The sequence below is a fragment of the Protopterus annectens genome, chromosome 2.part1, assembly GCF_019279795.1.
Source record: "Protopterus annectens isolate FY-2018-M chromosome 2.part1, PAN1.0, whole genome shotgun sequence".
NCBI classification, from domain to species: Eukaryota; Metazoa; Chordata; order Ceratodontiformes; family Protopteridae; genus Protopterus; species Protopterus annectens.
In genome coordinates this window covers 1142902386-1142927242 of record NC_056729.1, presented here as the reverse complement: position 1 = coordinate 1142927242, position 24857 = coordinate 1142902386, and the positions used below count along the sequence as shown (strand labels likewise).

Sequence of the window (24857 nt, the reverse complement as noted above, 5' to 3'; positions counted from 1 at the left end):
AAAGAGGGCATAGTAGACCGTTGGAGTGAGAAGTGCTTATGTCAGCAACTAAGCAGTGGAGTTAGCACCTTAACAGGAAATCCCTTGGTGGCTGCCTGAATTGCAACCTTCATGATCAGTTGTCACCTTTGGAGAACAGTGGGAAAATGATGTCTGATTGGTCACAGAAGGCTGGTGGGTGGCCAGCAGTGAGGTATGGATAAATAATGTAATGGATTATTGAGGTATAAAGTGATACAATGATCTCCGTGGAATGCTTGTAGGTATGCCAGTTAGAATTAAGTGGGTACAGAATACACTGTTATGGCACTGGTAGATGTAGTTTGGTCAAAGTCTGAATTGTTTTGTAAAACACTTTAATGGTTTGAATATATAAGAAAGAAATACAGCAGTATTAATTGCCTTCTCCTAATGTCCAGTGGTGTTTTACAAACAACATACATCATATATTTATGCTTTGGTAGGCAAGTCCAGTTATGGTTTCTTTAAATTATCTACTGTGGTCCTTGGTTCTTCAGAGATGTGTTTATTAATGATTTGACTTTATGTAGTTGTAATTGATCTCCTTTTTGCCAGGTATCATGATGCTACATTTGCTGCCATTAAAGATGAGGTGGCGTTAGTATGCTGCCAAAGCACTCCTGTGACTTGTCAGATTTTACTGTCAAGATTGTAGTCTAACTGAGCTGGCAGGACTACACACACACACTTTTCGTTATCTTTAGTGTTGGCTTATATTTTTTTCTGTTTATTAATTTTCCACCTGCCTTGATGATAGTAATCATAGTGTAGGATGTTTTAAAGATAATGTATATTGAGTGGTTTTATAAACTGTTTTCCCAATTAGACTTTCTTTGTGTTTTCAGGCTGAAGATGTACGAGAGCTTGTGGATAGTGAACTTGGATTCAAGCAAGCAAATCTGAGCCGCCCAAGCAAAATCAAAACCTATCTTTTTGTTTCTAATGATAGAAAGATTGTTGGATGTGTAATTGCAGAGCACATCACACAGGTAAAAAAAAAAAAAAATGGGGAGCATAGAAATATTTTTGACTCATCTTTTTTTATTCTAACGAGAAAGCTTAAACCCTGAAATTAATAAACAAAAATGTCCTTAGAAGGCATAAGCATGCACTTTGTTAGAGGGTCCAGTCATGTGTTGAAGTACATCAGGCAGCCATGTGCATCAATTTTTTTAAGGCTCATCTCAAGCCGCAGTTTTTGATTATACCTGCAGTCGAAGGTACATTTTTGGGCGTCCTTAAAAAGCAGTCTCGTCTTCAAAGGAGCAGCAGCTTCATCCACATTGATGTATCCACCATCTGAAGGCCTATATAGAATTCCTTCCCAAATCTTTTATCATTTCTCAGCTGAGCCAGTACCCACGCCTAATGTAAAAGTGCAGTTTGTTTGAATTTTTTGGTTCTCGTCAGATCTTTAGTGCCATCATATTGTGTGTGAAACCTGCTGGACTCTTATTCTGCTCCTTTGATTGTAAGTGAAAGTTAGTCTGCAGGATAATGCTTTGATTTGAAATTTCAGTCAGAAATTGAATGATGTATTCAGTCAGAAGGGAGTCTTCTCACTGATCTACATCTAAAGCGTCATTTAGGTGTAAGCTTTCCCTTCCCTCACCCGAACATGTTCTGTCTCACTAAGTCATCTTCCCCCAAGAATTTTGACATGACTTTAAATCTTTACTAGACCCCCTTTACTTAGCACAGGCTGCTAACAATTCGAGTCTCATCTGGGACCCTCGATGTGAAACTTGTTCTCTTGTTGTGCCTCTGTATGGAACTCATTACTTTGCCTGTTTCTGTTTGAACCATTGTGAACTTCAAGAGAGAATATTAAGACATCCCTCAAAGCTTTTCTGTTGCACAAAGCTTATCTTCCATCAGAGCTCTCGGTGGCTTATCTAGCACCTAATGATACTCCATGATCTGGCACCCCTCAGCACTAAAGTGAGGAGCAGCTAAAAAACAGTCTAGTCCATTCTTCCAATGTGTTTTGAGGTCCTGAATCCAAGATGAGCAACAAAAAAAAAATCCAAACAACATTTTTTATTTATTTATTCCAGTTTGGTGACTGGGGAGGTCCACTGGGCTCGAGAGCCCATTTTCAGTGGAGGCCCAGGGAGAAAATCTCCACATAACAAGTTACATAAAGTATATAATTTTCATTTTGGTTAAGCAGCGAAGTTCTGCATAACAACTTACATAACATATAGAAGTATCACATTGTAAGTTACATAAACAAATTGAAATAGCAATAGGAAAAAATTCAAATAAATTGCATTCAAATAAGATATATTATAAGTGAGAGGTTTAGAAGGGAAGAAGGTTAGCCAGGAGAAAATGAAGAGGGGAGGTTGGGATGTCTGGGGAGAGGAGTGCAGTTACATTTTCTGTGAAGAAATAGGTAGGAGTGGAGTAGTCTTTTGAAGGTGTTTAGGTTGTCACTGGTCCTCAAAGTGGAGGGCAAGGCGTTCCATTTTTTAGCTAGGGTGTAGGAGAGTAAAAGTTAACCAGCAGGGCGCTTAGGTTTGTGGATGGTAATAAGGTTTTGATGAGTGGATCTAAGGGGTCTTGGGGGGGCTATAAGGTAGGAGGATATTGGATAAAGAAGGGCAGCTGGTGGGTTGAAATATTAACTTGTGGGCTGAGACAATATGAAGGAAGTCTAGTTGGTTTGGGAGTTCAAGCCAGTTTAGAGTTAGTAGGGAGGAGCAATGGTGAGAGGAGGCTTTTGCTTTTGTGGCAAACCTGGAGATTTTGTTGTAGCATACTTCTAATTTGGAGGTGAGAGTGGAAGATAGATTAGTAAGTAGTGGAGCGCCATATAGAAGAGATGGGAGAAGATAGGTAGTGGCCAGAGTCAGTCTAGTGGCGGGAGAGAGGAAGTGATTATTCCTGTAGAGTAGGCCGAGTTTTATGTGGGTTTTCTTGATAAGTTGGATATGGGTGTTGAATTTTAGGTGTTCATCAATGGTGACCCCCCAAGAGTTTGGCGGAGGGAACAATATCAGTGATAGAGTTGTTGAGGCTGGTAATTTGAAATTGGTTTTTATCAATGGGAATGGCTTTGGAGGGAGTGAATAGAAGGATTTTAGTTTTGTTAGCGTTGAGTGAGAAGGCAGATTGAGTTAGAGATTTTATTTCAGATTGGTTGGAGGCATAGCAGATCAGAGTAGAGTCGTCTGCATATTGGACAATTTTCGTATTTGGAATGGCATTGTGGAAAATCATTAATGAAGATGTTGAATAGCAGAGGGCCAAGAATGGAGCCTTGGGGAACTCCTGTGGGTGTTGGAAGGAAGGTGGAAGAGGATTGGCCCCTTTTCACTGCTTGGGACCTGTCAGAAAGATAGCTGGAGAACCAGGAAAGAGTTTTTGGGGAGATGTTAAGGTTAGATATATGGTCCAGTAGATGGGTGTGAGAGATGGTATCGAAAGCTTTAGATAAATCTAATTGAATAGATGAAACTAAGTTGCCAGAGTCTTGGGTTGAATTGATAGAGTGTAAAAAGGAGAGAAGGGCTGTGTTGGTATTGTGTCCAGGGCGGAAGCTGTGTTGGGTAGGAGAGAGTAGTTGATGTTCAGTTAGGAATGGCATGAGCTGTATGTGAATGCATTTTTCAAGAGGTTTAGAGATGGGAGAGAGGATAGCTATGGGGCGGAAGTTGGAGAAGTTAGTTTTTGCCACTCTTGTGGAGTGGGAGAATAAAAGCAGAACACCATATTTTTGGTACTTATGACTCGAGTAGTGATCTATTGATCAGGATGCTGATAGGGAGAGCAATGCTGTCAGAGGCAATTTTTATGGAGGAGAGAATGTTGTCAGGAGCATTGGTGCAAGGTTTGAGTTTATAGAGAAGTTTTTTTATGAGGTTGGTAGATACAGGTTTAAGTTCGAAAATAGGGGGAGTGGGAGTAGATGGGGTGGAAGCTAGGGAGAAGGTGGGTAGGGGGATGTTATTGGGGAAGGTTTTGGTCAACTCCGCAATGGAAGAGGTGAAGAAGGTGTTTAATAGTTTGGCGATTTCTTGATCAGATTTGCTAGTGTCAGGACAAGGGTTATTTGTGGTACCAGGCTTGAGAAGGGACTTTATAGAGTTCCAGAATGGTTTGGGGTTCTTTGTATGATTTATTTGTAGGTGGTTGTAATAGGATTTTTTTGTCTTTAATGGCTTGTATTTTGGCTAGGTTTCGCAGCTGTTTGTATTTTAGTAACAGCTCAGGCTGTTTATGTTGGTGATAGCTTTTCCAAGATTTGTCTCTTTGTTGCATAATTTTCTTGGTAGCTTTTGTAAGCCAAGGGGCTGTTTTTGCTTTAACTCTTTTGGTTCGTGTTTGAGCTAGGGAGTTTAGGACAGAAAGGAATGTAGAGTTGAAGGAAGTCTACGGCTTCGTCTAGAGGTAAGTTTTTTAGCTGGTTCCAGTTTGTGAGCTTAAGGGAGTCAGAGAAGGTAGAGGGGTTAAAGTTAGTTAGGTTACGGGATTGTAGGAGGTGGTGGGAGTATGGGGAAGAGGAAGTGGCTCTGTGGGTGAAAGCAGGGAGGTGGTCTCCTAATGGATCGGGAGTGACGCCAGATGTAGTGATTTTATTTGTGTGGGACACTAGTATCCAGTCTGGGACAGAGCCTGGGCAGTTGGTCTTGTTGGGCCTGGTGATGGTGTGAATAAGTTGAGTAAAGTTGAAGAGATTAATTGATAAGGTGGGATTGGGGTCTATGATTTTTTGCCAGTCAATATTTACGCCTCCCATTATGTAAGTTTCTTGTTTAGCACAGGCTGTGTTCCTCTGCACCAGTTAGCAAATTGAGTTCATAGGTTCATAGGTTGGTACTAGGCTATCGGCCCTAGGGCCTATACAAGCCAAACCACAACAGTCCCCGGCTATTTCTACCCAGGACATTTACTTCCCTGGTCGCCTGTTTAGCAGGGTGACTGACATGATCCCCAGGGTGAATTCCCCATCTCCCATTCAGTCGTCAAAGCTCCTTTTGAAGAGGGCCAAAGAGGAGCTCTGTTTGACATGTATGGGCAGTCTATTCATAGGTTCATAGGTATGTACTAGGCTATCGGCCCTGGGGCCTATACAAGCCCAGCCAAAAAGGTACCCTGGCTTTTGCCACCCAAGAAAATTATTTTCCTGTGCCACTGTCGAGCAGAGCCACAGAGGTGATCCCCAGGGTGAATTTCCTATTTCCCCATCCAGTCATCAAAGTTTTTCTTGAGCGCTAATGAGGAGCTTTGTTTGATATAGATAGGTAGTTTATTCCAGAGTATGGGAAGTCTCTGGGACAGGAATCTATCCCTCCGGCATGTTCTGTTTATTGTTGTGACAAGGTTTAGGTCCCTAGAGCATGTAGCTCGGAGGGATTGGGATGTCTTTAAGTGGAGCATGTCCAACAGCTCTGGGTTTGACATAGCTTTGTATGTTAGGCAGAGATCACCTCTGAGTAGGTGATATGCGATGGAGTAAAGCTGGATTTTTTTGAGACTGTCTGCATAGGGCATCTGTTTGAGGTTGATAATCCTCTTTGTGAGGTATTTCTGTGGCCTTTCCAGTTGTTGCAGATGTCTTGTGAGGTACATACCAAAAGGGGCGTTGTACTCTGTAATGGGTCTAATGAGTGATGAGTAGAGGGGAACAATGACCTCTTTTTTTCTGGATGAGAAACCTTTTGTGATGAGGTGTGCCACATTGAAGGATTTCCTGACTACTGTGGCGATTTGATTATCAAAGGAGAGACTGCTGTCCACCTGTGTCCCACGGTCTCTTATCACACTTTCAGTGTTAAGTATACTACCACCTATGTTGTAGTTCATGGGTACAGGATTTTTACCAAAGGGGATGACCATGCACTTTTTGGCATTGAGCTTGAGGCCATGGCTTTGACACTAGGCATCTGTCTCAGTGAGCCATGTCCACCTGTTTAGTTCCCAACCGGTACTGTACTAATATGCCACACCTGTTCAGGGTTTTGTTACGTGAAGTGAGCGTTGGCCCCATTTGTGACATAGGGATTTATACCTAGTTTAGTGAGTTTATCAAGGGGTTTTACCCAAAAAAAAAAAAAAAAAAAAAAAAAAAAAAAAAAAAAAAAAAAAAAAAAAAAGGGGGGTTTTTGGACCCAGGGGGAAACTTTTGGGGGGAATTTTTTGGGAGCTTGAGGCCTGGTTTGAAAAGGGCTTGTTGTGGGGCCCCGGGGTTTCCACTCGTTAGGGTTTGATTAGGCTTTTTGCGTCTCGGGGAATTTAGAAGACTCTTGTAGCCTGTCTTCAAAAGAGTTGAACTGTGAGGACCCACCAACTGGACTCTTGTCACTGTCTAAGCGGATGAGTGCTCAACATGGACTCTGTCAGGAGATTACCCCCCCTTGCTGAGGATTTTCCTTTGGAAGTTTACTAGATTAATAATGGGAGAGCTTCGATTAGAAAGGTTGTGACCCTTACCTTGTCACGCCTTGTGTTTTTCAAACTTTGTAGTTGGAGACTATTTGCCTTTAGCAGCCTGGTTTCCTGTTGCTAGCAGCTTGTTTAAGTCCAGAATCATTCCATTTCTTGGCCCAGCTTCTTTGAATACGAGCCTGGTCGTGTTGCCCCCTTCTGGAGTGATAACCTCTCACAGGAGCAGGTATAAGCCTGGGTAAGGTATATACTGGTCTAGGGAGTTGAGTTGTCTTTCTATGTAAATATCAGGATCTTTCGGGTTTACAGATTTGCCTCTTTGATGCTTTACGGATTCAGGATGACAGAACTTCACGTAAGAATTCTGTGTGGAAGTGCACTGGAAGCTTCATGTAGGGCAGCTATGACAGGGGCAGTCATTAAATGAACATGCTTGGTTAAAAGATCAACCTCTACCAGATCATGTAAAAGCAAAACTTCTGGATGTACCTTTGGAAAGAAGAACAAGCTTTTGGTGCAAATGTTAAGGATGTGTTAAAGACCATCGAAGAAAAAGCAAAAATCAGTTCAGGCGGTGAAAGATTTCCTCCAAGTTCAACCCCCAGATTCAGTAGGAATTGGCCTTCTAAAACTGGTCCTTTCCTAATACAGAAAAGTTTCAAAGGGGTAAGAACAGATGTGGCCGAGGAAGAGGCCAATACAGAGGCCCTTACAGGGGCGACAATGGCAGCCAGGAAACCAAAGAAGTGGCCTTGGGGTTTCACCTGCCCCACAACCACAATCTCAATGACTTTCCTCTACTACCGCCTACCAGGGAACAAATAGAAGCTCCTGGGCGGGAAATTATCTGTTTGCAGAAATTGGCACAGACTGACAAAGGACAAATGGATTTTTGGACATTGTAGACCGAGGGTACAGGTTTCATTTTCATACCTTACCAAGAAAACAAGGCATGCCAAACCTACCACAAAACCAGAGGGCAGAGGCTATCAAGCAAATCACTCTGCTGGCTCGGATGAAAGCAATAGAAAGAGTTCCACAACAAGAACAAGACCAGGGGTTTTACTCAAGACTGTTCCTTGTTCCAAGAAAAGAATCTCAATGGAGACCAATACTGGACTTGTCCGCATTAAACACCTTTCTCATAGTACCAAAGTTCAAAATGCTGACTCTACAGCAACTCCTTCCCATGCTGGGCAAGGGGTCTTGGCTGATTACTCTGGACCTCAAGGAGGTATACCTGCATGTCCATATCAGACACAGCTGCAGAAGATACCTCAGATTTCTTGCAGGACCAGAGCATTATCAATTCTCAGCATTGCCATTTGGCTTATCTACTGCGCCCAGAGAATTCACAAAATGCCTGGCTTCAGTAATTGCTCATTGCAGGCTCCATGGGGATACAAATTTACCCGTACCTGGACGACTGCCTCATACAAGCGGACGACAAATTGATGTTGACAAAAAACCTGGATTATGTCATATGATTACTTCAAGCTCTGGGATACACAGTCATCTTCCAAAAGTCAAGACTGCAGCCATCCCAGCAAATAATCTTCTTAGGAGCCAAACTAGACACAGCCTCTCAGATGGCTTACCTGACAGAAGACAAGCAAGAGAAGTTAACTCATTACTTCAAAGGTTTAGCAAAACTCACCCAGATGACTGCAAGGAGATTCCTACAGGCCCTGGGTTACATGGCATCCTGCATTCTCCTGGTTCCATTAGCAAGACTACACATGAGAAAGCTTCAATGGTACCTAAAAAGCATTTGGTCTCAGCACAGCAACAACTTGGAGACAATCATACCGCTCATTCCATGCCTACAAGAGGAATTCCTATGGTGGGCCTCGGTGAGCCAGGCAAACACAGGTATGTCATTCAAAAAACCACAGATAACACAGACCATGACCACAGGCGCCTCAGACCTTGGATGGGGGCGCACATGGAAGAGCAGGTGTATACAAGGACAATGGTCTCCAAAGGAAACACATCTGCATATAAACCAAAAGGAAATGCTGGCAGTAATGCATGCCATCGAGGTTTTTCAACACCAACTCCAGCAAGGCCATTTACTGATACGGACAGACAACACCACTGTGATGTGGTACATAAACAAGCAAGGGGGCACCCACTCTTACCCCCTTTGCAGACTGACAATGCATCTTTGGGAGAAATCACTGAGTCTAAACATCCAGTTACAATCCCAGTTTGTTCCAGGAAAAGACAATGTGTTGGCGGACAGCCTAAGCAGGAATTTCACAGATCCACACGAGTGGAGGTTACATCCGAAGACCTTCAGACATCTCACTTCGACATGGGGCAAGCCAGAAGTGGACCTATTTGCCTCTCATCTCAACCATCTTCTACCAAAATTCTGCACAAGGACATACCATCCAAAAGCTTGGAAAATAGATGCCCTCTCATTCAACTGGAACTCACTAACAATCTATGCATTCCCACCTCTGCCACTGATGACCTCAGTATTAATAAAGATCAAAGCAGAGAAACCCAAGGGAATCATAATAGCTCCGGACTGGCCAAGACAACACTGGTACCCATTACTACGGAGCATATGTCACACCAGGAGCTTCCCCAATGGCCTCTACTTCTGACTCAACACAACTTCGAAACAGTGCATCCAAATCTACAGACACTGCAGCTAACAGCCTGGGAGATCCCATAAATAACTTCAGCCTATCTCTCTCCAAGGAAGTTCAGTGGATACTAACAGAGGCTCGAAGACCATCCACCAGAAAGGTTTACTTAGCAAAGTGGAAAAGATTCAGCAATTGGAATACCAGCAAGGGGCATGATGCATCATTGTTAAACATCCCACTCATCTTGGAATATTTGGCAGATATGTTAATGAACGGCCTCTCATATTCTTCCATAAAGATACATGCATCTGCTATTTCAGCTAGATACAACACTGATCCTCCTGTTTTTTCACACCTTTTACTAAGGCAATTCCTCAGGGGAATCAAGAACATTAAGCCACCAAGAAAGGCCCCAGTGCCAGCCTGGGACCTCAATTTTGTCCTAGAAAAACTGACTCTACCTCCATTTGAGCCAGCAGCTTCAGTTGACTTGCAATTTCTCTCTTGGAAGACAGCTTTCCTGTTAGCAATTACATCAGCAAGAAGGGTTTCGGAGCTACAGGCCCTAATGGCAATACCACCCTTTATTATTTTTCACAGAGACAGGGTTTCATTAAGGACCAACCCTACTTTCATGCCAAAGGGTGGTATCTAGGGTTTCTTTAAATCAAGCAATTCATCTGCCTGCTTTCTTCCCCAATCCTGAGAACAAGGGGGAAAGACTGTTGCATACCTTGGACATTCACAGACAACTTACTACCTGGACAGAACCAAGGCCAGTAGGAAGTCTGAACAACTTTTTGTAGCTTACACCCCTGCAGTCCAAGGAAAAGCAATTTCAAAACAGACTATTTCAAAATGGATTGGACATTGCATCAGATTCTGTTATTCCTTTCATGGAAAGACTGTTCCAGCCAATGTCAGACCACATTCCACCAGAGCTACAGCCACCTGTACAGCATTCTTAAGAGGGGTGCCTACTAAGGACATTCTAGAAGCTGCTACATGGAGCTCCGTGCATACATTCTCCAAACACTACAATCTCCCTCTATACTCCAGATTCAGAGCAGGCTTTGCTTCGGCAGTCCTGCAGGGTTTGATTGCCACACCATCTTTTTCCTAGAGCATTCCTCCTCCCCCAGCTAAGCTATGGTATTCTACCCACATGTTATGACTGCAGTTGCATTCTTGAAGGACATAGTACAGTTTGTACCTACCATAAATGTAGATGTCCGATAGACATGCAACTGCAGTCAATTCCCTCCCTCCATACCCCTCTATGCCTAGGGTCCTCCTATCCCTGTTTCTCTTAGCTGGGGATATCTGTTATGGTGTATTTGTTTTATTGCTCATTTATTTGTTTGGAATCCTGTTTTTGTCTTCCAATTTGATTACAGCCTTCCTTGGAGGGCACCTGGCATCTGGGGCAAGAAACACTGAAGAAAATGGCGTCGGCTAATGCTTATATACTCCAGCCGCTCTGACGTCGGAGAGAAATGCGACATCAGCCGACGTCGGACCCAGACTTTGGAATCCGGCCGACTGAGGGCTGCCTGAGGCAGGACAACCCACATGTTATGACTGCAGTTGCATGTCTATCGGACATCTACATTTATGGTAGGTACAAAACTGTACTTTTTCGTGTTTGGAATGGCATTGTGGAAATCATTAATGAAGATGTTGAATAGCAGAGGGCCAAGAATGGAGCCTTGGGGAACTCCTGTGGGTGTTGGAAGGAAGGTGGAAGAGGATTGTCCCCTTTTCACTGCTTGGGACCTGTCAGAAAGATAGCTGGAGACCCAGGAAAGAGTTTTTGGGGAGATGTTAAGGTTAGATATATGGTCCAGTAGATGGGTATGAGAGATGGTATTGAAAGCTTTAGATAAATCTAATTGAATAGATGAAACTAAGTTGCCAGAGTCTTGGGTTGAATTGATAGAGTGTAAAAAGGAGAGAAGGGCTGTGTTGGTATTGTGTCCAGGGCAGAAGCTGTGTTTGGTAGGAGAGAGTAGTTGATGTTCAGTTAGGAATGGCATGAGCTGTATGTGAGTGCATTTTTCAAGAGGTTTAGAGATGGGAGAGAGGATAGCTATGGGGCGGAAGTTGGAGAAGTTAGTTTTTGCCACTCTTGTGGAGTGGGAGAATAAAAGCAGAACACCATAGTTTTGGTACTTATGACTCGAGTAGTGATCTATTGATCAGGATGCTGATAGGGAGAGCAATGCTGTCAGAGGCAATTTTTAAGGAGGGGGAATGTTGTCAGGAGCATTGGTGCAAGGTTTGAGTTTATAGAGAAGTTTTTTATGAGGTTGGTAGATACAGGTTTAAGTTCGAAAATAGGGGGAGTGGGAGGAGATGGGGTGGAAGCTAGGGAGAAGGTGGGTAGGGGGATGTTATTGGGGAAGGTTTTGGTCAACTCAGCAATGGAATAGGTGAAGAAAGGTGTTAAATAGTTTGGCGATTTCTTGGTCAGATTTGCTAGTGTCAGGACAAGGGTTATTTGTGGTACTAGGCTTGAGAAGGGAGTTTATAGAGTTCCAGAATTGTTTGGGGTTCTTTGTATGATTTATTTGTAGGTGGTTGTAATAGGATTTTTTTGTCTTTAATGGCTTGTTTTTTGACTAGGTTTCACAGCTGTTTGTATTTTAGTAACAGCTCAGGCTGTTTGTTGGTGATAGCTTTTCCAAGATTTGTCTTTGTTGCATAATTTTCTTGGTAGCTTTTGTAAGCCAAGGGGCTGTTTTTGCTTTAACTCTTTTGGTACGTGTTGGAGCTAGGGAGTTTAGGACAGAAAGGAATGTAGAGTTGAAGAAGTCTACGGCTTCGTCTAGAGGTAAGTTTTTTAGTGGGTTCCAGTTTGTGAGCTTAAGGGAGTCAGAGAAGGTAGAGGGGTTAAAGTTAGTTGGGTTACGGGTTTGTAGGAGGTGGTGGGAGTATGGGGAAGAGGAAGTGGCTCTGTGGGTGAAAGCAGGGAGGTGGTCTCCCAATGGATCGGGAGTGACACCAGATGTAGTGATTTTATTTGTGTGGGACACTAGTATCCAGTCTGGGATGGAGCCTGGGCGGTTGGTCTTGTTGGGCCTGGTGATGGTGTGAATAAGTTGAGTAAAGTTGAAGAGATTAATTGATAAGGTGGGATTGGGGTCTATGATTTTTTGCCAGTCAATATTTATGTCTCCCATTATCTAAGTTTCTTGTTTAGCACAGGCTGTGTTCCTCTGCACCAGTTAGCAAATTGAGTTCATAGCCTAGTACCAACCTATGAACCTATCGGCCCTAGGGCCTATACAAGCCAAGCCATAACAGTCCCCGGCTATTTCTACCCAGGACATTTACTTCCTTGGTCACCTGTTTAGCAGGGTGACTGACATGATCCCCGGGGTGAATTCCCTATCTCCCATTCAGTCGTCAAAGTTCCTTTTGAAGAGGGCCAAAGAGGAGCTCTGTTTGACATGTATGGGCAGTCTATTCATAGGTTCATAGGTATGTACTAGGCTATCGGCCCTGGGGCCTATACAGGCCCAGCCAAAAAGGTACCATGGCTTTTGCCACCCAAGAAAATTATTTTTCTGTGCCACTGCCGAGCAGAGCCACAGAGGTGATCCCTGGGGTGAATTTCCTATTTCCCCATCCGGTCATCAAAGTTTTTCTTGAAGAGCGCTAATGAGGAGCTTTGTTTGATATAGATAGGTAGTTTATTCCAGAGTATGGGAAGTCTCTGGGACAGGAATCTATCCCTCCGGCATGTTCTGTTTATTGTTGTGACAAGGTTTAGGTCCCTAGAGCATGTAGCTCGGAGGGATTGGAATGTCTTTAAGTGGAGCATGTCCAACAGCTCTGGGTTTGACATAGCTTTGTATGTTAGGCAGAGATCACCTCTGAGTAGGCGATATGCGACGGAGTAAAGCTGGATTTTTTTGAGACGGTCTGCGTAGGGCATCTGTTTGAGGTTGGTAATCCTCTTTGTGAGGTATTTCTGTGGCCTTTCCAGTTGTTGTAGATGTCTTGTGAGGTACATACCAAAAGGGGCGTTGTACTCTATAATGGGTCTAATGAGTGATGAGTAGAGGGGAACAGTGACCTCTCTTTTTCTGGATGAGAAACCTTTTGTGATGAGGTGTGCCACATAGAAGGATTTCCTGACTACTGTGGCGATTTGATTATCAAAGGAGAGACTACTGTCCACCTGTGTCCCAAGGTCTCTTATCACACTTTCGGTGTTAAGTATACTACCGCCTGTGTTGTAGTTCATGGGTACAGAGCTTTTACCAAAGGGGGATGACTATGCACTTTTTGGCATTGAGCTTGAGGCCATGGCTTTGACACCAGGCATCTGTCTCAGTGAGGCCCTTTTGTAGGATGTCCACATCGTTAGGCGTTTCGATTATGGCTCCTAGTTTGCAGTCATCTGCGAACTTCGTTAGCCAAAGACCTTCTGTGTTAGCCTGTACTTCAGAGAAGTAGATAGCAAACAGGAGAGGACCCAGGACTGAACCCTGTGGTACTCCACTTGTCACTGGTCTGAAGTCGGATTTGGAGTCTGCTACTTTCACAGTGTGAATTCTGTCAGTGAGCCAGTTGGCAACCCATGTTGTGACATAGGGATTTATACCTAGTTTAGTGAGTTTATCTAGAATTCCAGAGTGGGGGATGGTGTTGAAAGCCTTGGCAAGATCTAGATAGGTTGTGTGAACCACCTTACCCTTGTCTACGGCTTTGGTGACTGCTTCAAAGAAGTCTTGTCAGGTTTAGGAGACATGATCTGCCTTTTACAAACCAGAACTGGGTGGGGTCCAGAGTTTGGAGATTACCAATGTCTTTGTTTATAAGTTCCATGATGATACGTTCCATGGCCTTGCAGATCAGGCTTGTCAGGCTAATGGGACGGTAGTTCCTGGGGTCCGTGGTGGCTCCCCCCTTGTGGAGTGGGATAACCGTTGCTGTGCACCATTCAGCAGGTACAAAGCCTGAGGTAAGGCTATGATTGAACATGGTACTTAGGTGAGGTGCCAGTTCATTCTGTAGTTCATGTAGAACTCAGCCTGCGATGTTTTCTGGTCCCATGGATGTTGTGTTCTTGGCTTTGGAGAGTGTGGTTTTTACCTGTGCAGCCGTGATTACAGGAACTTTGCATTCTTCCGGTATAGAGATGGGCTCTTTAGGGGGTGACAGGGGAGTAAAGTTAGCACTGAACCTAGCTGCCAGGATGTTGGTAATATCAGTTGGGTTTGTATTTTTAGTGCCATCGTGCTGCAACTCAGAGCAGATCTGAGTGTTGCCATTGAGATTTTTGACATAGCTATAGAATGCTTTGTGGTTGTCTTTAGAATCTGTGGCAATTTTGTTTTCGTAAATAGCTTTGGAGGATTTTATCAGGGATCACAACTTTTTACTGAGGCTGACCAGGGAGCTCCTCCACTCATGGGATTTTACTCTCTTTTGCAACAGTTTCTTCCTTCTGTTGTACAGTTTATTTATGGCAGAGGACCACCAGATTGGCTTGCTTTTTTGGAGGATAGCTTCTTGGTTCTGTATGGGATTGCACGATCCATGCACTCATGTAAGTGCTTCTAAAGTGCAATTGTGTAGGATTCAGTAGTTGTAACTGTATTGTCTATCTGCATGGGTGTCATGAAGTTGGTACATAAACAGTTTTCCCAGTTAATGGTGGGGTAGTTGAAATCGCCCATTATTATTGTGTTTGGTTGAACCCTAATATTTTTCAGTACATCAAGAAAATAGGAGTGGGAATCCTGGGGCATGGTGGGTGATCCTGTAGCAAGCTACAATTTGGATTGCAGTTTTGCCCAGAGTTAGTTGCACTTGGATAACCTCGGCTGCATTATGCTGAGCAACTAGCCTGGAGGTGTGGATGTCCTTAATGACTATGGACACACCTCCGCCTTTGGTGTTCCGGTCCAGGTTACATGGCAGAAAAGTATGGTACGCGTTATAGCCTGGTAGTGCAGGGGTGCTCTCTGGAGCCTTGATCCAGTTATCGGTCACTGCACAGATATCGATGTTCTCCATTTTAAGGAGTGCCTCGAGTGAGTGCATTTTGAGGTTTAGACTTCTAGCATTGAGTAGCATCACCCTCAGTTTTGCTTACCTGTTCCTGTTACGGTGGTGAATTTGTCATTTGACCCTTGCCTAAAAAAGGCACTATAGGGGCGGCAAGAACCTTAGCCAGTATCCGGAATCCCAGGGGTGACAGGTGCAGACCATCTCTGGCAAAGCATCGTGGTCTGTCGACCATGTCATCCCAGGCAGACAGATACTGGATCCCTTTAGAATGACATCAGAAGCTTAACCAATTGTTGAAGTCAGTCATTTTGTACTTGTACTGCGGCATCATTCTGGGTGATGGCAGATTGCTACTTAGGGCTAGGGTCATACCTGCCTAGGCTACAAGATCGGAGACCTCTTCCATGTCTCTTTTCATGTAGTCCAGGAAGGTACGTCTCAGGTCGTTCACACCAACATGGACAATGACAGTCATATTTCTACTTGTGGAGTGCCCTGAGTGCATCGGTAATGTGGCGGATCTTGGCACCCGACAGGCAGCTGACAGTAACCTTCTCCTTGTTTAGCCTGGTGATTGGGACATCACTGTTCCTGACTATAGAGTCACCTATGACTAGTGTGTTGGGTACGTTGTTTTGCCTTATTGGCTGTGGTTGAGTGGCACACTGAGTCTGCGGGCTATGTGTCATTTGGGTTGTGTTGGGGGATGGAGGTCACTTGCATTTCTGCTTTGGAGGTCTCTGTTGCTTGAGCAGATTATTATTGAGAGCCTCCGCCAATGTTTTTGTGTTTCTATGTGTGGATTTTGGTGGTGTAGATTTAGTGAGACTATGTAATGAGTGTGTTGTGGTGCAAGTGTTTACCTTCTCCTTTTGACTGTCAAGTTCAATCTTGATTGGAGAGAGCTTTACATCCAGTTTGGCTAGATAAGTGCATCTCTCACAGGTTGTAGTGTTGTGTGGTAGGAGGAGAGGGTTGTCTGTGTACATGAGGCAATTTCTGCATTGTCCCAAGATGCCCAGATTCATCAGCTAGACAGGAGAGAACACTGGGAGCTGACCCTTGGACATGCCTGAAGAAAAAACTATTTCCTCTAGATAAGTGAGGAAAGTGAGTACAAGAGCTGTTTTTCTCTAAGCAAGTGAGGAAAGTAAGTACCAAAATTGTTTTCCTCTAGGTCATGAGGAAGGTTGAGTGCTGTAGTAATTAGTAGGTTATTTAGTGCTTACAAGTTCTGAACAAGTGCTGATCACGAATAAGCAAATTCAAGTGATAAAACTAAGAATCTATATCTGGACTAAACTAGTTACAGGAAAGGGGGGAAACCAGTGCAAATGTGGGCTTTTAAATCAGAAAGTTGAGAGAGATGGAAAAACTGCCCAAACGGCCAGTAACTAAAATTTCTGGGCCAGAACCACTCCTTATGTGGTAGATAGGTTACCTAGTGCTTACCACTCACACTGATAAGCTAGAAGGCTTCCCTCCAACACAGAAAGTGCTATAAAGCATACCATATACAAAGCGTTGAAGCAGGTGCTGCTTCAGTCCTCACGTTTAAAATCAGTATTTTAATTAATTTCAGTACCAGCATAGAAATACTGTAACTGCACTGCTGACAAATCTGCATGTGCTAATCATGCTCCCTGTCACCTTGCACTTGGAGGGCTTCCCCCTTCTCCATCTCCCACCCCAGCTGTGTTTCTACTTTTTGTCTTACCTGTTTTAGTGCACTTGGAAGTTGGAATCTATTTTACTGAAAGATCTGTCTATTTTCATCCAGTTCAATGTATGGGTTGTCTGATCAAGTGCCTTATACCATATTGAGCCTTGCTCACTTTGACCTCCTCCCTTTGGTTCCCTCCCCTCCATTCCCCTTTTCTCCTCAGATGTTTAGTGTTAAATCTAGATTGTTCTTGATTTAGTAGAGGTAGATCACCAGACAAATGGATACTCACCTTTTTTAAGTGTTGCATGATGTGCTAAAATAGAAATTTCTTGCCAGTGTAGAATATATGTATATAAATATATATTAGTTAGTATATAGTTTAGTTTAAGATTTTTTTTATAAATGGATATATATTTTTATGTTGCTATGATGTGTGTTTATGTGTGTGTTGTTTTGTATATATATATATATATATATATATATATATATATATATATATATATACATACATATACATATACGTATATATATATATATATATATACATACATATATACACATACACAGTGGATATAGAAAGTGTACACACCCCTGTTAAAATGCCAGATTTTTGTGATATAAAAAAGACCACAATAAATAATTTCAAAACTTTTCCCACCTTTAAAGTGATCTATAACCTGTACAGTTCGATTGAAAAACAAACAAATCTGTTGGCGGAAAAAATATAAAAAATAAAAAACTTGCAATAACCTGGTTGCATAAGTGTGCACATCCTTAAACTAATACTTTATTGAAACACGTTTTGCTTTAATTACAGCATTTAGACTTCTTGGGTATACACCCTCCATCAATTAAAGAGACTCTGATTAACCCCAAATAAAGTTCAGCTGTCCTAGTAGGATTTTTCCTGACATTTACTCACTTACCTGCTACAGCAAAAGCCATGGTTCGCTAAGACCTTACAAAGCATCAAAGGGATCTCATTGTTGAAAGGCATCATTCAGAAGAAGGGTACAAAAAAATTTCCACAGCAATGGATATATCATGGGACACAGTGAATACAGTCATCAAAAAATGGAGAAAATATGGGATAACAGTGATGTTGCAAAGAACTGGACGTCTCTCCAAAACTGATGAAAAGACAAGACAAAAACTGGTCAGGGAGGCTGCCAAGAGACCTACAGCAACACTGAAGCAACTGTATGAATTTCTGGCAAGTACTGGTTGTGTACTACATGTGACAGCAGTCTCCCATATTCTCCATGTGTCTGGCCTGTGGGGTAGGGTTGCAAAATGGAAGCCTTTTCTTACACAGAAAAACATCCAGACCCATCTAAAATTTGCAAAACAGTACATCAGGTCTCCCAAATGCATGTGGTAAAATATGTTATGGTCTGATGAGACTGAGGTTGAACTTTTTGGCCACAACTCCAAAAGGTACGTTTGCTGCAAAAACAACACTTTGCATCACCAAAAGAACACCGTCCCCGCCGTGAAGCATGGTGGTGGCAGTATCATGCTTTGCGATTGCTTTTCTTCGCAGCTGGAACTGGGGCTTTAGTCAAGGTGGAGGGAATTATGAGCAGTTCCAAATACCCGCCACTTTTGGCCCAAAACCTTCAGGCGTCTGCTAAAATGCTGAAGATGAAGAGGAATTTCACCTTTCAGCACAACAGTGACCTCAAGCATACATCCAAATCAATAAAAAAAATGGCTTCATCAGAAGAAATTTAAAGTCTTGGAATGGCCCAGCCAGAGCCCAGGCTTAAATGCAATAGAAAATCTGTGGGGTGACCTGAAGATGGCTGTGCACAAGAGATGCCTTCGCAATCTGACAGATTTGGAGTACTTTACAAGGAAGAGTGGGCAAATATTGCCAAGTCAAGATTTGCCATGCTGATAGAATACTACCCAAGAATGCTGAATGCTGTAATTAAATCAAAAGGTGCATCCACAAAGTAATAGTTTAAGGGTGTGCTCACTTATTCAACCAGCTTATTGTATGTTTTTTATTTTTTCCCCTTAACAGAGTTGTTTGTTTTTCAATGGAATTGTACGGATTATAGGTCACATTAAAGGTGAGAAAAGTTTTGAAATGATTTATTGTGGTCTCATTTTTTTATATCACAAAACCGGTGTAAGTACTGTATTTTACTCTATTATAACTTTAATAGTGTGTAGATTTTTCGGTGTGATTTATATTACTGGGAAAATCTTAGTATTGTTCTGATATCTGAGAAGCCCACTGGATTTAAGACGTGTTCAGCTTATGGACACAAGTTACTGTCCACTTCTCCATCTACTGATATGAAGGAGAAAGAGAGATCCAAAGAGAAACACAGGGATAATCAAATGAGAAGAGACAAGAGAAAGTCACAAAAGTTGAGGAAAAGGTTGCTGAATCCAACTGCTCTACCAGGTTCAGCACCTAAATCATTGAGGCAGTCTGATCTGCCTGCAACTCTGATCCAAACTTTCTCAACGTAAACTACTTTTACTCCGGGGCCAGTTAGCTCCAGGTTTTGTTCAGCCATATTCCAGCACAGGCTACCATCGAGACTGGCATCTGTAGCTTCTTCCTTGAGGTCTGGTTGATCCTCCAGAAACCTTACTGAGATGGATGCTGACTGCATTTTGAGAATTCCTGAGGACACTGATTCATCTGGGGGGGGTCCTCCCAACTCTGTCCTTTAAGGAACAGCTGGGAGCAGGCCCTTTGAACTTGTCCCGACACTGAATCCTTTCCTGGAACTGACACTCGTAGGTCCGATCCTTTCTGCCTCACTGTCATCGGTCTGATATCCTTGAAAATTTCTCCTTTGACATATTCCCTTTCTCTTTCTCTACCAATTTTTTTGAGGGGGGGGTCAAGAAGAGCCCCAGGGCCAAAGATTGTGCCCTGAGCCCTGCGAGTTAACGCCAAAGTTATTTGTTTTTTCTCCCCCCTCAGTGCTTTGGCACTAGATAGCTTGGCTCCGAAATCCTCCTTGGAACTGACCTCTCTTGGAATCTGTAAACCTGCCGAGTCTGCTGACAGAGGTATTTTCTCTTCTGCTTCATTAGCTGGGGCAACGAGACAGGTACATGCTCCAAGTTCAGATCCATCCTGACTCCCATTGGATTTTGTGCCTGTTACTTCTCATTGAAGTTTCAGGCCCTGACACACATCCAGCAAAAGAAGACATGTAAACCGAAGCACATAGACTCCTCTCCGGATTCCATCAATGAAGGCATGAATTTAGATGATGGAGAAGAATCGCCAAGACCCCCACTCAGCCCCCCGGATGTCACCTTTGGGAGCATTCTGGAGTTGGTGAAGCAGAGGGGGGGGGTACATGGAAGCTTCTTCTGATGAGTCCATGTTACTTGAAGTTTTTGGGTCTGGCTCATTGATGTCCTGGGTGGTCCCACCTCCCTTCTCTTGAAGAGGCAGAGCCCATTTCTAAAAAAGGGCAAAATCTTGGTTACCCCAAAAATGGGAAACATGGGTCAAAGGTGGCATCTGAAGCAAACTTAAATCATCAAATTGATTTGCCTGTATTCTTTCCATACTTTGCTACCAAGGACACACACTCTCACCATAACTTAGATGTTCGTGTGGAACTCAGATTTTATTTCCAGTATACAAAAGACTTCAGAAAATCAGACCAGCACTTTGTCTGCTTTTTCAAGACAAAACTAGGACAACATATATCAAACATCATGCTTTCTAGGTGGCTGAGAGATTGCATTTCCTATGTTTTTAAGAGAAGAGTTTTATCTTTACATTCTAAGCCTAAGACTACCGGAGCAATGGCAACTTTGACAGCATTTGCCAAAAGAGTGCCTATCCATGTGTGTAGCAGCAATGTGGTCAATAGATTATACCCTTGTATACCATTACAGTTTGGATGTGCAATCCAAAGATCACACATCCTTTATCTCTGCCATTTTCAGGAATATCCTTCCTTGAAAGCACCCAGACCCTTTTTTAGGCAGCTTGGGAATCTATCCCACACTTGATTTGGACAAAAATAGACTTCATTGAATATGCAACTTGTGTACGTACCATAACAGTAGATCCATGTTGTCCTGTTTTTTGTTCGCTTCAACCTCCCTCCTTCCTTTCCCCTTCCTAATTGACATTTTACATTTTGTGAGGATCAATCAAACCTTGACAAAGACCCTGTCTGTTTCCTGTTCAGCATCTCATTCCATAGTGGAAAGTGTTGTAAGCTCCCTTTTTATTCTCTTAAAATTATTACGGGCGTTATGGAAATAGTCAGCAAATTTAATCTGGGGTAAATCAGCTAAGAGGAGGGAAATGTGGGTAAGGTAAGTGGAGGACGCACTCTCAACGCTGGCTACACCACTCAGCATACTTCGACATTTTCCCACAGCACATAACTGCATTATCAGATGCCTGACATCCTTTTCTTTTGGAGTCTCTGCAATTTCTGTCTCATCCTCACTTGCTTCTTCCACTTCATGCACTTTTACGCTGGTCTGTACTTCAGTCAATATTGCCTGGAAAATCGCGTCTGGGATCAGGTTTATTATAGGTTGCCACCTCATCATCTATTGCAACAAAACCTTCAAAATCTACTCCTTCGAATTCTGCCATGAGAGATGGACTGATGGGGCCAGACATCGTGTTCTTGGGTTGTAATAAATCCAACTTTCTTGAAACACTTCTGTATTATTTCTGGCTGAACTTTATTCCAAGCAGAACTGATCCAGAGTGTTAACTGATGCAGTGGATGAAATTGTTTTCACAGGTGGACCACAGGTTTGTGTTTTAGTAATGACCCACTGCAGGAGTTTGGCTCAGTAGTGCATCTCAAATGTTTTGATGATGCCTTGGTCAAACGGTTAGATTTTTGAAGTTGTGTTTGGAGGCATAAATTTCGGTATCACGGTTGTGAGATTCACTTGTGGGTGGCCAGTACAGTTGTCTGCTGTCAGTAGAATAGACTGTTTCTTCTTCATTTCTTGGTCAATACCCCTTACCCACTCCTCAAATAGGGCACCAGTCATCCATCCGCATTTGTTTGATCTCCAAGTGATGGGGAGGTCTTTGGGCTTTAGGTTCTTGAATGTATGTGGCTTTGACGGTTTACCAGTCACTAAGGGCTTTAGTTTCTCTGGTTGAGCTAGCACAAAGCAGAACTCTGAAACATTCTTTGGAAAGTTTTCCGCTCTTAATTTGTCACCCTTCATGACAAGGCTGCTGTCAGGGATCGCCTTGAAAAAGATTCCACACTCGTCAGTGTTAAAGATGTCATCTTTGAAGCCTCTGCCAAAGTCTGGGAACTTTTTGATTAACTCTTCCACAGCTTCTACTGGAGCTTCATTGGATTCACCCCACAAGACTTTGAGAGATCTTGAGTCGCAGTTTAAATTTCTCGAGCCAACTGCTTGATGCTTGGAAATCTGCCACCCCACATTCCTGTGCAAATTATTTAGCAGCTTCTTGGATTATCGTCCTGGAGATTCCGGCGTTAACTGTCTCTTGATTTGTTTGAACCAGCTTAATGTGGCTTTATTGACTTCATCGAGGGAAGTTTTCCTCCTTTTCCACTATAGGTCTCCTCTTTCCTTACCATATCTCTCCAAGTACTGATGTTTACATTTTTGGATGTTCTAACTGTGGTCTTGCTAACACCAAAATGTTCTGCTGCCTTTCTTTGGCTGCTGCTTTCCAGAAAATGTAGACTATCAGTCTTTTCCTTCAATGTCAGCTCTTTGAGTTCTTTCCTTTGGGCCATCATGTCTTGATTAACTAAATTTTTTTCAGTAATTGTAGGATGTACCTACAATTCAGACGAGTACTTCACGTTGAAAAAATCTTAAGCAACATGTGATAAACAGTAGAACATTAAGCCTAATCCAAAACGTGGTGGTAATAAAACATGAAATAAGAACTTTTACTAAAGAAAAAATAATACAACTAAGGGACAATGTCCACACCTTCTACCCCTAGTGTAGAATGGACTCAACTGGTCAAGTTATAGCTGGTAAATTAATATTGTGTCACAGTCCAAGTGGTCATGATACAACTTACAGAGGTGGTCAGTATAGAGAGGTCGGTCTTCCATTGGGTACATGTGGTGCATGTCCAGTCTATGAAAATTGGGTCAGCTTAAGGAGGTCGTTAGTGTAGGGAAGTGATCAACTATGGAGATTCTACTGTAGTTTAAAAAAAAAACAGGGATTCTTAAGTAACGATGGACTGCAGCTTACTTCACTGATCCTTCAGATATGTAGAGGAGAGGACCTGTCTTGATATCTTAGAGGTATATCCTGAAAAAATGCTGTTTACTTGCATGATAAAGTATTTTCAGTAATAAAAAAGATGTTTTTGTACACAAACATTGAAGAACCTAACGCATAAAAAGCCAATCTAAGGAGCAGAAAAATTGACAAAGTAAGCTAATACTTACATAAACCTGTCATTTTATGTACCATTCATAGCTGTAGGGTAACTATCAAATGATTGAATGGACAGATTGTCAAAAGTCATATGATCCAACAATCAGTCCATTGAACCATTCTGACTAAAATTGCATTACAGTAGTGATCGGGAAATCTGCTCTTGTCCGCACTGTAGGGTGGTCTCGGGGGTTTGTATAAATAATTAGGAGGTGCAGGGGTCTTGCCCCACTGCAAAAGCATTTTTTTTGTTATATGTGGATGTTTTTGTTTGGACTTTTTTCGATGGACTGATTGTCAAGAGTCATATGATCCATACCATATGGTTTGCCATAGTTCCCATAGGTGTGTACTACACTAACAACCACAAGGGCCTTTTTAAGCATAGCTATGAATCCCAAATCTTGAAGAAAAGTTCTGGTAATCTTTAAGTGTAAGCAGGAGCTTGGGAGATGAAACATTTATAAGTAGTGGCCTGGGAGACAAACCATTTACAGGCTGTGTCCATTAGAGTTTCCCATTCAATTGTCCAAGTTACTCTTGAATTGGTTTAAGAAGGAACTTTGCTTTACATGGATGGGGAGCCTGCTCCATAGAAGGGGTAATCGCTAGGATACATACCACTCTATAAAGTCCTGTTTATATCACACACAAGGTTTAAGTCTATAGAATGGGTAATTCTGATGCCTTTTTTTTTTTTTTTTTTGTGGATATGCAGGATTGTCTGTTAGTGTGGGGTCTGACAATGACTTGTATGCCTGGCATAGATCTCCCATCAACAGTGTATAGGAGACAGAATACAAGGATAGGGCCTTGAGGTGGTCTGCATAGAAGATGTTACTTACACCCTGTATTCTTTTACTGTGGAATAATGAATGCAGGTATACCATTTTTAATGTCTGCAAGATTTTGTGCATTTTGTATGTTTGTTTAAAGTGCATAACTTTGTTTTTACATAATTTCTTTCATAAGCTAATGTAGTTCAGTGTTGACATTTTTATGATTATTTCAACTTAAAAGTATTAATTTTTAGACTTCTGTATCAGTCTTTTTGGCAGGTCCCTCCTGATATTCCCCTAATGACTGTCCAGTTTCTGTCTCAGTCATGCCAAGTCTTTGCATAAATGAGACATGAAATCGACAGGGCTTAGATGCTGACAAAGTCTTTACTGATGTTTTCTGAAGCCTTGTTTGGGAAGATGAGGAGGATGTCGTGCTTGTGGTTTCTCCCCTTATTCTTGGGTATATATTCATTTCTCAGTGGCAAAGAAGCTTGAGAATGAAAACAGACCAAAAATAAGACTGATAAAATACAAAAAAATGCCACAGCAACCTTGGTCAAACAGTAAAAAATGCCTGAACGCACGTTTATTATTGACAAAAAATCAAGCGTTTTCGCCACAAGCCTCTTGTGGCTTCATCAGAGATAACAAATAAAACGTTTCAAAAGCCTGTTTTAAATACTTATAGACAGGAAATGACATATATAATTACCATTATGAAATTTTTAGTTTTATAAACTTTAAAACATTCTAAAAACCAACTTAATCCACATATGAAGGTTATTCAGATTAAAATTAAAAATGTTTCCTTGAATCTAAATCTAAAATTTTTTTCCCTAGACATGTGTTTGTATGGTACAATTACCTGTAGATTCAAGGAAACATTTTTAATTTTAATCTGAATAACCTTCATATGTGGATTAAGTTGGTTTTTAGAATGTTTTAAAGTTTATAAAACTA

At 42.3% G+C, this 24857-nt stretch overlaps 1 protein-coding gene across 2 annotated transcripts in view; it reads left to right on the top strand.

The window, feature by feature from the left end:
- Nucleotides 1-24857, top strand: part of ESCO2 (establishment of sister chromatid cohesion N-acetyltransferase 2) — a 769905-nt gene that overhangs the window by 363004 nt on the left and 382044 nt on the right. For both annotated transcript variants that reach the window (XM_044062679.1, XM_044062678.1), the window contains exon 6: nucleotides 867-1010. In XM_044062679.1, the coding sequence (XP_043918614.1) occupies nucleotides 867-1010 (144 nt within the window). The remainder of the gene's footprint in view (nucleotides 1-866; nucleotides 1011-24857) is intronic.